Source organism: Mirounga angustirostris, unplaced genomic scaffold (assembly GCF_029215605.1).
Source record: "Mirounga angustirostris isolate CCGP_5_RB_7025 unplaced genomic scaffold, mMirAng1.0.hap1 SCAF_13, whole genome shotgun sequence".
In the NCBI taxonomy this organism is placed as follows: Eukaryota; Metazoa; Chordata; class Mammalia; order Carnivora; family Phocidae; genus Mirounga; species Mirounga angustirostris.
The window spans coordinates 2,394,568-2,407,733 of NW_026991721.1; the positions used below are offsets into that span (position 1 = coordinate 2,394,568).

The 13,166-nt window shown below is 58.7% G+C and overlaps 1 protein-coding gene across 3 annotated transcripts in view; it reads right to left on the bottom strand.

Moving 5' to 3' along the window:
* The window catches only part of CARS1 (cysteinyl-tRNA synthetase 1), a 46,178-nt gene that overhangs the window by 25,694 nt on the left and 7,318 nt on the right, over positions 1–13,166 (bottom strand). For 2 of the 3 annotated variants that reach the window (XM_064576024.1, XM_045893044.2), the window contains exons 2-7: positions 10,760–11,008; positions 6,767–6,858; positions 5,974–6,062; positions 5,400–5,496; positions 4,890–4,988; positions 3,931–4,080 (exon numbers count right to left, since the gene is read on the bottom strand). In XM_064576024.1, coding sequence (XP_064432094.1) covers positions 3,931–4,080; positions 4,890–4,988; positions 5,400–5,496; positions 5,974–6,062; positions 6,767–6,858; positions 10,760–11,008 — 776 coding nt within the window. The remainder of the gene's footprint in view (positions 1–3,930; positions 4,081–4,889; positions 4,989–5,399; positions 5,497–5,973; positions 6,063–6,766; positions 6,859–10,759; positions 11,009–13,166) is intronic. The other variant, XM_045893045.2, reaches the window with a different exon arrangement.

The following is a 13,166-nucleotide window of genomic DNA, read 5'->3' on the forward strand; positions in this document are numbered from 1 at the left end:
AAGCAAACAGAACTGCAAGGACAAACAGATGAATCCGTGAAGGTAGTTGGGGACTTCAATACCCCTCCCTTGGGCGTGGACAGACCCGGCAGGCAGGAGATCAGTAAGGACATAGTTGACCTCAACTACGCGCTCAGTCAGCTGGATCTAATGGACATCTATGGACCACTTGGTCCAATAGCAGCAGAACACACATTCTTCTCAAGCTCACAGACCACAGGCTAGGCCATATACCACGTCTGAACAAATTCAAAAGAATAGAAATCATACATTGTGTCTGCTCTCAGACCACCGTGGAACTGAACTAGAGATCAGTAAGAGAAAGAGAGCTGGAAAGTTCCCACAATGCATGGAGATCAAACAACACACTTCGAAAGAACACACGGGTCAAAGAAGGTATCTTGAGAAAAAATTAAAAATTTTTGAACCAAAATGAAAATGAAAACACACCTTATCAAAATTTGTGAGATGCAGCAAAAGTAGTGCTTAGAGGACGTCTATAACACTGGGTGCACAGATTAGAAAAGAAAAAAGGTCTAAAATCAAGCTAATCTAAGCTTCCATCTTATGAAACTAGAAAAAGAGGAACAAGTTAAATCCAAAATGGGAGAAAAGAAATAATAAAAATTAAAGCAGAAAACAGGAAATCAATAGAGAAAAATCAACAAAACCAGAAACTGGTTCTTTGAGAAAATGAATAAAATTGATGAGCCTCTAGCCAGGCTACTACCTAAGAAAGGGGTACGAATACTAATACTAATACCCAAAAGAGGGCCATCACTACAGACCTCACGGAAATTTAAAAACTTAATAAAAAATCACTACACACAACTCTGTGCCCCCAAGTTTGATAACCTGGATTAATGGACCGATTCTTTGAAATTCAGACACAAGCTACCAACACTCACACAAGATGAGCTAGTAAAGAGATTTAATTAAGAATTTATAACTTTCCAAGTGCCTGGGGGGCTCAGTCGTTAAGCATCTGCCTTCGGCTCAGGTCATGATCCCAGGGTCCTGGGATCGAGCCCCGCATCGGGGTCCCTGCTCGGCGGGGAGCCTGCTTCTCCCTCTCCCACTCCCCCCTGCTTGTGTTCCCTCTCTTGCTGTGTCTCTGTCAAAAAAATAAATAAAATCTTAAAAAAAAAAAAAAAGAATTTATAACTTTCCAAAACAGAAATCACCTGATGCAGAGGAGTTCACTGGTGAATTTTACTAAACATTTAAGGAACAAATGATATCAGTTTTCTACAGTTTTTCAGAGGACAGAAGCAGAGGGGCTACTAACTCATTCTATGAAGACAGTATTACTCTAATACCAAAAGCTAAGACATTACAAGAACACAAATCTACAGACCAATATCCCTCATGAACATAGATGGAAAAATCCTTAACAATATATTAGCAAATTAAATCCACAAAAGTCCGAAAAAAGGGTGCCTGGGTGGCTCCGTTGGTTAGGCGACTGCCTTCGGCTCAGGTCATGATCCTGGAGTCCCGGGATCGAGTCCCGCATCCGGCTCCCTGCTCGGCGGGGGGTCTGCTTCCCCCTCTGCCCTCTTCCCTCTCGTGCTCTCTGTCTCTCATTCTCTCTCTCTCTCTCAAATAAATAAATAAATAAATCTTAAAAAAAAAAAAAAAAATAGGGCGCCTGGGTGGCTCAGTCGGTTGGGCGACTGCCTTCGGCTCAGGTCATGATCCTGGAGTCCCGGGATCGAGTCCCGCATCGGGCTCCCTGCTCCACGGGGAGCCAGCTTCTCCCTCTGACCCTCCCCCCTCTCATGTGCTCTCTCTCTATCGTTCTTCTCTCTCAATAAATAAATAAAAATCTTAAAAAAAAAAGTCCGAAAAGAATTACATACCATGACCAAGTGGGATTTATCACAGGTATGGAAGGCTGGTTCAACAGTATAAAATCAATTAATGTAAATTATTACGTCAACAGACCAAAGAAGTAAAATGCCATAATAGCGTTGCTAGATGCAGAAAAAGCATATGACAAAATCCAACACCCATGCCATCAGTGTGGTTGTGAAGAAGTCACTGCCACACACCGCTCACGGAGCTCAGCGTGCTGGACGCCATCAAAATTAAAGATGTCTGCTCTGGAAAAGACACTGTCAAGAAAACAAAAAGATGAGCTACAGACTGGGAGAAAATACTTGCCAGAGACACATCTGATCAAGGACTATTACCCAAAATACACAAACTCAACAGTAAGAAAACAAACCACCTGATAAAAAATGGGCCAATGACCTGAAAGGCACTGCACCCAAGAGGACACACAGACAGGCAAATAGGCACATGACAAGATGCCCCACATCCAATGTCTCCAGGAAATGCAAAGCACGAGATACCAGCACACACCTGTTAGAATGGCCCAAATACTCACACTGGCAACACCTGACGCTGGGAAAACCCAGAACCAAAGGAATGCTCATCGCTACTGGGGGGAACGCAACATGGTGCAGCTGCTTTGGAAGACGGTGTGTGGCTTCTTACAAAACTACACATACTCTTACTGTATCACCCAGCAGTCATGCTCCTTGGCATTTACCCAAAGGAGCTGAAAACTATGTCCACACAAAAACCTGCACATGGACGTTTCCCGCAGCTTCTTCACAATTGCCTAAACTTGGAAGCAACAAAGACGCACTTCGGTAGATGGAAAGATAAACAAGCTGCGTTCCATCCAGATGATGGAGTATTATCTAGAACTAAAGAGAAAGGAGCTATCAAGCCATGAAAAGACATGAAGGACCCTAAAACCTATATTCAGTGACAAAAGCCGATTTGAGAAGGCCACGTATTACAGGATTCCAACTCTGTGACATTCTGGAAAGGGAAAACCACGGAGGCAGCAAAAAGATCCGTGGTTTCCGGGGGCTGCCACAACTTAGAGGCCGTCAAACCGAGGGAAAGAGACGAGTCATAAAAGGACAGACACCATAGCATTCTATGTGGTCCCTGGAGTCCCCAGATTCATGGAAACAGAGTGGACGGTGGGTGCTGGGGCCGGGGGAGGGATGGTGGTCGGTGTCTCATGGGGACAGAGTCTCTGTTTGAGAAGATGGAAAGTTCTGGAGACAGATGGTGGGGACGGCTGCACAATAATGTGAACGTGCTTAATACCTTTGAACTCCACACCTAAAAATGGTTAAGATGGTAAATTGTTGGTAACGGGAACGTGACTGCTGTCCGAGGAGAGGGAGAAACAGCTGGGCCCAGGACGCCCATCGAAGGAAGGCCAGCTACCATGCGGGGGCCCCACTGGGAAGCACGCTGAGCAAAGCGCGCATCCGCAAGCCCGTGTAGGGGGGACTCTCTCATTAAGCTCAGAACAAGCCCGCGCCGGAAATCCACGCTAAGTGAGGAGGAAAGTGAAAGGAAAGCCTAAGCCGGCCGAGCTCTGGGGGCATCTCTTCCACGGCCTCCAGACGGACAGACAGCGGTGGCCACACCTTTTCTGGAGCTTCTCGATTGCTGAGTGCTGAAGAGGGTGGCCAGCAGAGGGCGCCGGCGTGAAGGAGAAGGGCCACTGAGGCCAGGGCCGCCGGCAGGGGAAAGGCTGGAAGGGAGCCAGGCCCCGTGCACCCCGTGCCCTCACCCCGTCTGGGGGCGAACTTCTCCCAGGGGCAGGAGAGCCGGCCCGGGGCGCCCCACAGCCCAGTGCAACCTCAACCTCCCTCGGCTCTCTGCGCCGATGTGCCACCAAGAAACACAGGCGCGCCGGCTGGAGGACTCTGGAATGACCTGCTGCACACACGCCAGTGGGCCCCCAGTCCCGTGAGGAGGCGGCGCGGGGGTAGGCGGTAGGTGCGGGGCGGGAGGGCACTGGCCAGCCCCCTCCCGGGCGGCCACAGGCGCGGAGGCGCAGGCTGGGACCCGCGAACAGCGAGCGGGGCTGTGGCGGGCCCGTGGAGACCTCACCTCCACACGGCGGTCGGCCACCTCCTCTGGGAGGTCGCTCTGCACAGCTTTCTCCAGGGGCTCTGCAGCCAGTTTCACCGCGCGCTGAATGCGATCCAGCATCTGCCTTTTGTCGGGGTCCGTGGCCGCGCATAACTTGACTGAAAACAGCTGCAAGCACAGGAGAGGGCGGGCCCATCAGACACGGCTCAGCACAGCCCCGCGCTCCCCCGGGGTCCCTCGCTGGGGACAAGAAAGCAGTCTGCGTCCCTAAGGGCGTGGGCCCAGCTTCCCCTGAAAGCCTGCTCCCCGCAACCCCCCAGGCCTGGTTCTCTGATGTCACACGCTGTGCTCGGGGTCACGGGGGCGTCACCTGGGGACTTCGTGACCGTCACGAAGTCACCCACGACCTGGCAGGCCCACCTCTGGTCGGCCTAAGCCGGCTAAGCTCTGATTTCATTCCTAGTGTTTCTTCTAGAGATAAAACACAGAAGCACACGTAATTACTACTGCAGCTACTAAAATAGTAATTACAGAGCATCAAAGGACTTATTCTAACCTTACTCCGTTAAAACAGTAATTCGTAGCACTGTCATTCAAAATGACAATATTATATTGGAAAGAACTGATTTCTTCAAGTCCTGAAAATTTCCAGTACTCCTGATTTAAGCGGCTCGGTGCAGCGCCTGCGTGGCTGAGACCGCCACACGGATGAGCCCACAGGGGCGTCTGGAGCATCTAACAAGCAAGCATCCATCAGGGCCACCGTGACGGACTTGGACACTCTCCCGTAAGTGGGAGGCACAGGCCCCGCCCAAGTGTGTCTTTCCTGGCGACTCTTCCCAGCGGCCAGGGGACACATCGGTCAGAACTCCAGGGCCCCCGATGGGGCTGGCTTTGGTTACTGTGTGAAGCCCACCAAGGACGGCCACGGCTCTCGGGACAGTCAGGAGTCAAGGAGCAGACAGCGAGGGGCCCACCTTCAGGGCGGCGTGAACATCTTCTAGGAGCTGGGCCGCCTGCGGCCGCTTCCCCCGATACTGCTCGAACAAGTAGTTCTGCCGGGCCCTCGTGATGATCTGGAGGGAGGAGAGGGAAACTGGGGGTCGTGCCCCACGCAGCAGGCAGACTCCGAGTCCCAGGCGGCCGCGCCGGGGCTGTTCCCATGACCTTGCTGATCTCGAGGAAATGAGCTGCGCCCCTACCCCCCGCGCCCTCCCCACACAAGAGCACGCGTGACCGCGGGTCCTGCTGCCACGAAGCCCCACGGGCTGACGTTTTATCAACTGGGCCCCTGGACACGAGGTTTCTCCCGGCTTCTATATGATGTCATCAGTATACACCACCAAGCTACCGAGCGGAGGGGACTCATGCCGTGTGCATCAGGTCCAGACCTGAGCTGGGCCAAGGCCCACCTGATCTCATCTACAAATGACGCTTCCTCCTCCCTGTCACCCACCGTACTGAGGACGTCCCGGTGAGAGCCCTACCTTGTCGTCCACGTCCGTGATGTTCATGCAGTAGAAGACGTCATACCCGAAGTAGTCACGCAGCACCCTCCGCAGGATGTCGAAGGAGATGTAGGACCTAGAGTGCGGGAAGAGACCTGTCCCACGGCCCGCCACACACCCTGGCCCACGGGGCCACGGCCACAAGAACCAGGGTAAGGCTTCCGCGGGCCCCGCACAGGAGCCAGGAGCACCGTGGGGCCGGGCCTGCTCTGCGCCTGGGCTCCCGCCAGAGCTGCGGCCTGGGAGAACCAAGGCACGGGGAACAAAACATCTGTGTGCGTCCCAGGACGCCAGCCACAGGGCAACAAGACAGCGAGCTCATGGCCCGTGCATATTCTCCAACTTTTCCATCATCAATATGGATTACTCATGGAATGAAAATTTTATCTCAAAAACAGGAAAGGAAAAGTCCAGGACTGATTTTCCTTTCAAATCTCAGGTCCCTGGAGCAGAGCGGAGATCTCGGAAGGGTTGAGATGCTCCCTGTAGGACCCACACCCCCCAGACACCCGGGGACCCCGGCCCGTGCTGGGCGCCCGGCAGCAGCCCCTACCTGGCATGCCCCATGTGAGATGCGTCGTAGACGGTAGGTCCACAGCTGTACCACGTCACCCTTTTCCCATGCTGAGGTATAAACACGTCCTTTGTTAAAAATGAAGGAATGACAACCATCAGCCGCGTAAGAGGTGCTGTGCAGGATCACCCCAACCAGCAACAAAGAGCATGGCTGTTTATACAAAATTCAACAAGAACGATTTTGTTTTACTGACAAAAGTCACAGACGTTGGGGGTGGAGGAGCTCAGTTACTCTGGGTGGACTCCCTGAGACCCCTGTCTCCCCGTCCGCCACTGTGCTCACTGATGAAATTCCAATCAGCCCACAGCTGGAGCCATGGGCCACACTGAGCAGAACACACCAAGCAAACCCCGTTCAACTGGGATCCGATCCTGCCTTCTTCCCAAAACCCGGTTGGCTCCCAACCACGTCAGCCGGGGCCCCGCTGTGCCTCTTGTGCTTGGCATGCGCGGTGACAACCACCACCACGTGTCCTCCCCAGAAGCAGGCCGGCACCTGGCCTGGCTCTGAGCGACACGTGCTCGGGCGCTCCAGGCCCGCAAGCCCACAGGCAGGCTGCCCCTGGGCATGCCTGGTGTCAGAGGTCAGCTGTGCCCCCCACGGGCCACGTGCAGAATGCGTGGCAAGAGCTAAGACTTCACTCCCGTCTGGACCGATGGCTGCAGAGCTCGCCCACAGATTCCAGCTCAGTGGTCCGGAAGGGCACATGCGCCCCGCCCCACCCCCCCGCGGCCACCGCTGCACCCCACACGCCACGCTCCCTCCTTACCTTACTCCGGGTGAGGCTGTTGTAGAGACGGAGCTTGCACGGAGGAGACCCTGCCGGGGGAGACCACTGAGGCTGCCCTCGCCGGCCTTTACCTGCCAAGGCAGAGAGAACGCAAGTCACGCTGCACCCACTTGGTCTTTCTCAACGAACAGGGCTAAGGGTGTGGGTCTCCGTCAGCATCACCCATGTCAAATGCAACGGCGTCTCTATTTTGCTTTGCTCACAGTCTGTGGGGCAGTACAGCTTGGGAGCACCTGTGAGACGTGCTCACACCCACTGCATCCCTTGCTCCCCAAACCCAGGCCCTCCCGGCCGCTTACGGGCACCGTGGTGGACACGGCTTATGGGCCAGGAGGGGGCATGGGCCCTGCAGTGCCAGACTCAAATGCAGCAGACAAGTGGGGGTACTCTACGCCTTGTGGAGGCTTTGTGGGACATGGGCCACTTTCCAGAGCAGTACGGGACTGGCCAGGCCGCAACTAGCTCACGGCCCCAGAAACTCAGTAAGAACAGGCTCCACCCCAGCCCCATCTCCATTAGACGGGGGCAAATGGCCAGCTCCCCCTCAATTCTGGTCCCCACCCCCTGCGACATGTGGATCACTCCCTGACTCGACTGGGACAAGACGCTTGTGGCTTCCAGCTCCACACGGGTGCTTGACCAACTCTGGAACAGTGTGGGGTGGCTCTGTCCCTCGCTGCCTTCCAGGACCCCGTATCCTCCCCGCTCCTGCCACCACCACTGTCCCCTCCCCAGCGCTGTCTCGGGGGCTGCCCCTGCGGCTCCATGGTCCCAGGCCCACACTTCCAGGTGGACAGAGAGCAGTACTTATGTGGTGGGTGCCTGAGAGCCCGAGAGGGTGTGGCTCCGTCCTGGGCATCTAGCATCCTGCGCCTAGAGCCCAGCTGTCCCCCCCAGCTCTCGCTCACAGAGCCAGCTTTGTGCCTCACTCACAGTGCACAGGCTGGGCCCATGGAAGCCTCCACGCTACCTGACCCGTCTTCCCAAGCAGGGGTCTGCAGCTCACTGAGCTGCCCTCCCATCCACTCCCCGCCTCTGCCTCTCGTGCCAGATGGCCTGCTGACCAAGACCCCACAGAGCCCCACTCGCTGCTTCCTGCTGGGATCACAGAGCAGTCAGTCCTGGGCTTGGCTATTTGCCCAAGGTGTCTCATCAGCCACACAGAGGCTGCCTGAAGTGACAGGCGGAGGAGAGCGGAGGAGGAAGGCAGCTTCCGCGTGCATGTCTGCGTGAGCGCGTGCAGGTGGGAAGGGGAGCGGGCAGACAGGGAGAGAGGCAGCCGGCGCTCAACAGGAGCTCCTTACTCTGGGTGGCGGCCAGCAAACGAGGTGGCCACAGACTCCGGTGCGTGGGAAGGCCCACACCCTCAATGAGACAGGGGTGCTTATTCCTAAGGTCAGGCGCGCGTCTCACAGGCTCACTTTACAGGCAGCAAGTGCCCGTGAAGGGAACTCTCAGTCTGGGACTCAGTGATGCTCAATGTGCTGCAGATGACACCATGCATCCCCTCTCTCACTCACACCCCACAGCTCCTGAGACAGACACCACTGCTGTCTGAGCTGAGCGGGGGCATCGGCCAGAGCGGCCACACAGATGCGAGCCGGAGGACCAGCGCTGCTCGTCCTGCGAGGCAGGAAGGCTCGGGGTTCACAGCACGGGAGGCCCATGCAAGAAGACGGGGGGTGGCGGGACACAGCCGGCGGTGGAGCCCAGGGAGCCTGGCCGTGCCGCGAAGGGCCACCACGGCCACGCAGCTGGCGGCAGGCTCGAGGGACTCGGGCAGGTACCACACAGGACCCTGGTTCAGTGAGGACATTTTCCACTAGTGTTCCCTTCCACCACCAGCTGCGCCGTGCCCGAGCACGAACACGGCTCGCTCAGGACAGCAGCCCACCCGCGACCCTCTACGCCCCGACAAGGCTAAGCCGAGTCTCCCCACGCCGTGCCCGCGCCTCCACCCCAGCACTCACCACCCCGTGCACTAACTCCTTGTTTCCGCCTCTGCTTGAACTAACACACATCCCGTTCATCCAACACAGAGCCAGTCCCCTCCAGGCCCCGTCCTGGGCACGGGGTCACTGCGCAGCCACAGCCCCGACCCGACAGAAACGCGCACACCGCTTAGGGGCGCTGCGCCCATCCCACCTCCGACAGAGGAGAAACGCTCCCCCAGGACACGGGTGGGGGCCGGGGCGCAGAGAGGGGTGCCACACTGGGCCGCCCCGACAGCCACGGGGCCTGAGCCCCCTGCCGGGGGGCTGGGACCCACAGCGGCACAGGGGTCCCTGGAGGGAGGGGCAGCACTCCAGACGCTGACCGCAGGCCAGGCCCTGGGCGGAGTGGTCCCTCTGTGCCGCGGCTGTGGGGGGTGCTGATGGGACTGGGAGGCAGCAGGGACAGGGGCCGCCCCACTTTCTGTGCCTGAGAGGGTGGCTCGGGCTCTGAGACCCACGGCCCGGGGAGGGACATGGAGGGACAGACCGGGCGCCAGCAGCAGGGGCAGCTGTCATGGGCACCGCCGCTGGGACGGGCTCGGAGGGAGTGGGGACAGGGTGCCGGGAAGCGGGGGGCTGGGAGAGGCAGTGCTCGTGCCCGGGGCCAGGACATCAGAGCCCTGAACGGAGCAGTGCTCAATTCTGGCAGCAACAAGCGGGCCAGCAGGTGCTCGGTTCCTGTGCTCCCAGGGACGTGGGAGAGGGTCCCGGGAGCGGCCCCGCTTGCAGGCCACCCGCGGCCATGGGCCGGGCACACGAGGGGACTTGCAGGCAGAAGGAGTCAGGAAACGTTATGGGTGCCAGCCAGGGTGCCTCTCTCCTTGGCCCCCAGCCAGCCTAGCCTCGTCAATGCACAGGGCGGCTCTCTGCCTCCGGTGGCCCTTCCTCTGCACGGCTAAAAGGCACCTGCTCGTTCTCTAGACAAGGCCCTAGATGGACCACGAGCTGAGAGCCCCGGATGCGCCCTGACCTCCGCCCCTGCACGCTGTGTCTTAGGAGCTGGGACCCAGGGAGACGACATGGCACCTGACACCATGGACATCAGTAGGGTCACCGTGCCCATGGAGGAGACAGTGTACCACAAAGCTCCCACCCTGGGCTGGGGAAGGATTACCCAGAAAACCAAATCACACCCCACTCGGGGGGAAACGATGCCCCCACCTCCGCCTGTTCCCGCAGGGGACCCAGCCCAGGAGAGCGGCGTAGGTGCTGGGCGATGCTCCAACGCCCCACCTGAAGGAGTATGGAAAAGCCCCCAGGAGGCTGCCCTGCCCTGCGAGGATCAGCAGAGGCAGCAGGCGGCCCACCCCTCCCACGAAGCCGCGCGAGCGCCCAAGCTGAGCTGCTCAAGGGCATCGGGCGACTGTGGGACGAAGCACCCAGGGGTTCATCGCAGGAGAGAAACCACACAGGGCCTGAGCCCTCGGATGTTCCAGAAGGACCCCGAAAGTAACCACCGTCACCTGTCAGACACGCCAGCACCCACAGGCTGCGGCTCAAGCTCAAAGTTGAGAACTGACTTCGTTCTGATTTTCAGAGACTTCAGTGACTGTTAACTTAACATGTTAATTACGTGGCGGACACACACACACACCGCGGCGCATGGACAGAATAAAGGAGAAGAAGCCAATCAAAGTAAAGCCAGGCCAGCAATTAGCTGTAATGCCAGGCTGGAGCCTGTGCCCAGGCCCCCCCAGCCCCGCCGCGGGCGGCACGCTCTGGCGGAGGCTCTGCACCACGGCCTGGGCAGCTCTGTCACAGCGGCCACGGGCAGGCGTGACCCGCACGGGCTGACTCCTGGGCAGAGTCTGTCCTGACCTCCACTCGGGGCGCGCGGGCCGGGCTGCCAGGCCACGTGCTGACACGCGGGGACAGGAGCAGCCCTGTGGGGTCTGCTGCCAGCTTCGGGGCCCTGACCTTGGAGGTGGCCGCCGGCGGGAGAGGTGCTACCAGCCGGGGAACTCACTCCGCTACTCACTTGCTTGGCGCCCACAGGGCTCGCCTCTGCCGCAGGGGCCACCCAGGATCGCTTCTATGTGCCTGAACCACCGAGCCACGTGGAAGAGGCGCGTGTCAGCGGGAGGGGCCGAGAGCTGCCTGAACACGTCCACGTCCGCCTGGGACAGGGAGTACCCCCGGACATAGCTACGCGTGCTGAGGTGCTCGTTCAGGGCCTGCACCCTGGCTGTCTCGTCCCTAATGCTCAGGATGGACCTGTAGGCAGGAGCTGCAAAGACAGAGGCACACAGCGTCAGTCGGGGGCCCGGGCGCCTTGGGCCGGAGTCCAGACACGGGCAGGGCTTCCCCGCGTACGGAACGTCCGCGCAGGCCAGGGGCTGCCGGGGCTGCTGAGGCGCGCTGGGGAGAGACGAGTGGGGTTCCGCGTCGCGGGGACGGGACAGCTCTGGGACAGGACAGTGGAACACTGCACAGCACCGGGGCGGGCGGGGGAGCTAAGTACCTCCGCACCGTGCGTGCCATCTCCGTGCGACTGCAACCGTGAACCTGACGTTAGGTGAATTCTGCCTCAACTGAAGGAAAACAACCCTCCGGGCCCACAGCCCCTTCTCGGCAGCAGCAACCTCCCAGGCCCAGTGGGCGCCAAGGGCGGGTGAGGACACAGACACTCGGGCCAAACCCCTGCACCGGCATGGTGTCCAGCAGCTGAAGCCTGTGTTTCTGGAAGGATCAGAGCCCCGCCCCCGAGAACACCTGCCACAGGCCCTGCCCACCCCACTTAGAGCAATTACTGGGAGGACTAGCATTGTGAGTATGTCTCTCCTCCAACCCAGAAGGGACTTCCCGCGACCTGCAGGCCACTCCTCCAACATGGAACCATCAGGAAGGATGGGCCCCCTCTCCCATCTCTGTGGGAGGACAGAACCCTACCAGCCAGCAGGCACAGCTGGCTGGAATGGCCTTGGCACTCACCAGCCCTCCGTGATTGCTCACCTCCTCCGCGGTACTGAGTTCTGCTCACCCCTCCCAGCCTCTTCTCCCCTGGGAGCCACCGCCTGTCACCCCTTCACGTCCCCGGTATCAGTCACTGGGTAAAACCTGTTCTTACCATGCCAACTAATGCCCAGCTGTGTCTACCTCTGGTGTGGGGGATTCAGGGACAGGAGCTGCCCCGAGCCTGAGCAAAGGGCACAGAGCCAGCCCCACCCTGGAACAGGGAGGCAGGGGCCAGGCTGGGGCACTAAACCAAAGACCCTTTAGCCTCGGGAAGGAGCCTGGTACCCCAGCCCATGAGTCTGACTGAGCTGCATCTAAGCCTTGATCATCCCGGTTGGTTTTTTTTCCTTAATTTTCTGAGCAAACCATGGAGAAAGGACCAGTGCTCATTCGCTTCCACAGACACGCTCTTGGCCTGGGACCCACTCAGAGCGGGGAAGTACGAGCCCGTCCCCTCTCTCTTTGCCGGTGCACCTGCCCTTCCAAGCTAGCTGCCTGGCACTACAAGGTCACTGGGTCACTGTGCCTGACCCACAGCAAGGACAGCTGCAGACAGGGGGGTGACGTGGCCCTACACAGCCACGCTACCCCCGCCCCGGCCCTCTTCTTCCCCATCCGGGTGTGCCTGCCCGGTACAGGAGCCCGAAAATCACCCCAGCACCCACCCAAGCAGACAGGGCAGCACGAATGTGGAGGGCCTGTGCGCACACAAAAGGCCTTTCTGCACTTGCTTCCACTGCAGGCCAGGCCCCCCGCAGACTTCCTGGACGCAGTGCCATAAGCAAGGATGAGGTGGAATGAACTGGCAGAAGGATGAAGGCCCGCGGCATTTTCCAAGCAGCCGGCACGCAACATGGCCTGCTTCTCGGGGATGTCCTGAACCCCAAGCTCTTCATGCACAGGAAAGGGGTGGGCACCCAGGGTAAAAGTCCTCCTTGAGCCCTCAAATGAATGCTGTGCTTAAAACACAGGCTTTCCCCAAAGCCCACGTGCTTCCTTCCCCAGTGCACCCCCAGGAGGGCTCTGGCTCATGCGACCCCGTCTGATCGGCCACCCACTCCCCAAAGCCACACCCTTCCGTCTGGGCTGGAGTCCTGCCCCTCACGAACTACCCTTGCTGAGGGCACAGCCAAGCCGCCAGCCAGTCCGGGAGCCCCATCTGCACACACGTCCGGAATGCAGCCCTTGTCACCCACGGCTGCCACACAGGGGCCCAGCCCATCATCTCTGTGATGCAGGCTCCCCCACAGGCAGGCGAGAGTGGACTGCTGACAGGTGCAAGATCACATCCCCCCTCCTCGTCCTCCAGACCGCCCCCACCTCACAGGGACCCCCCCAGGCCTGACTTCAATCCCACTCACTCCACAAGAGCGTGGCCTGTTCTTTTTGGGGTCTCTCATCCCACTGTCCTTGCCTGCCTGGAATGCTCC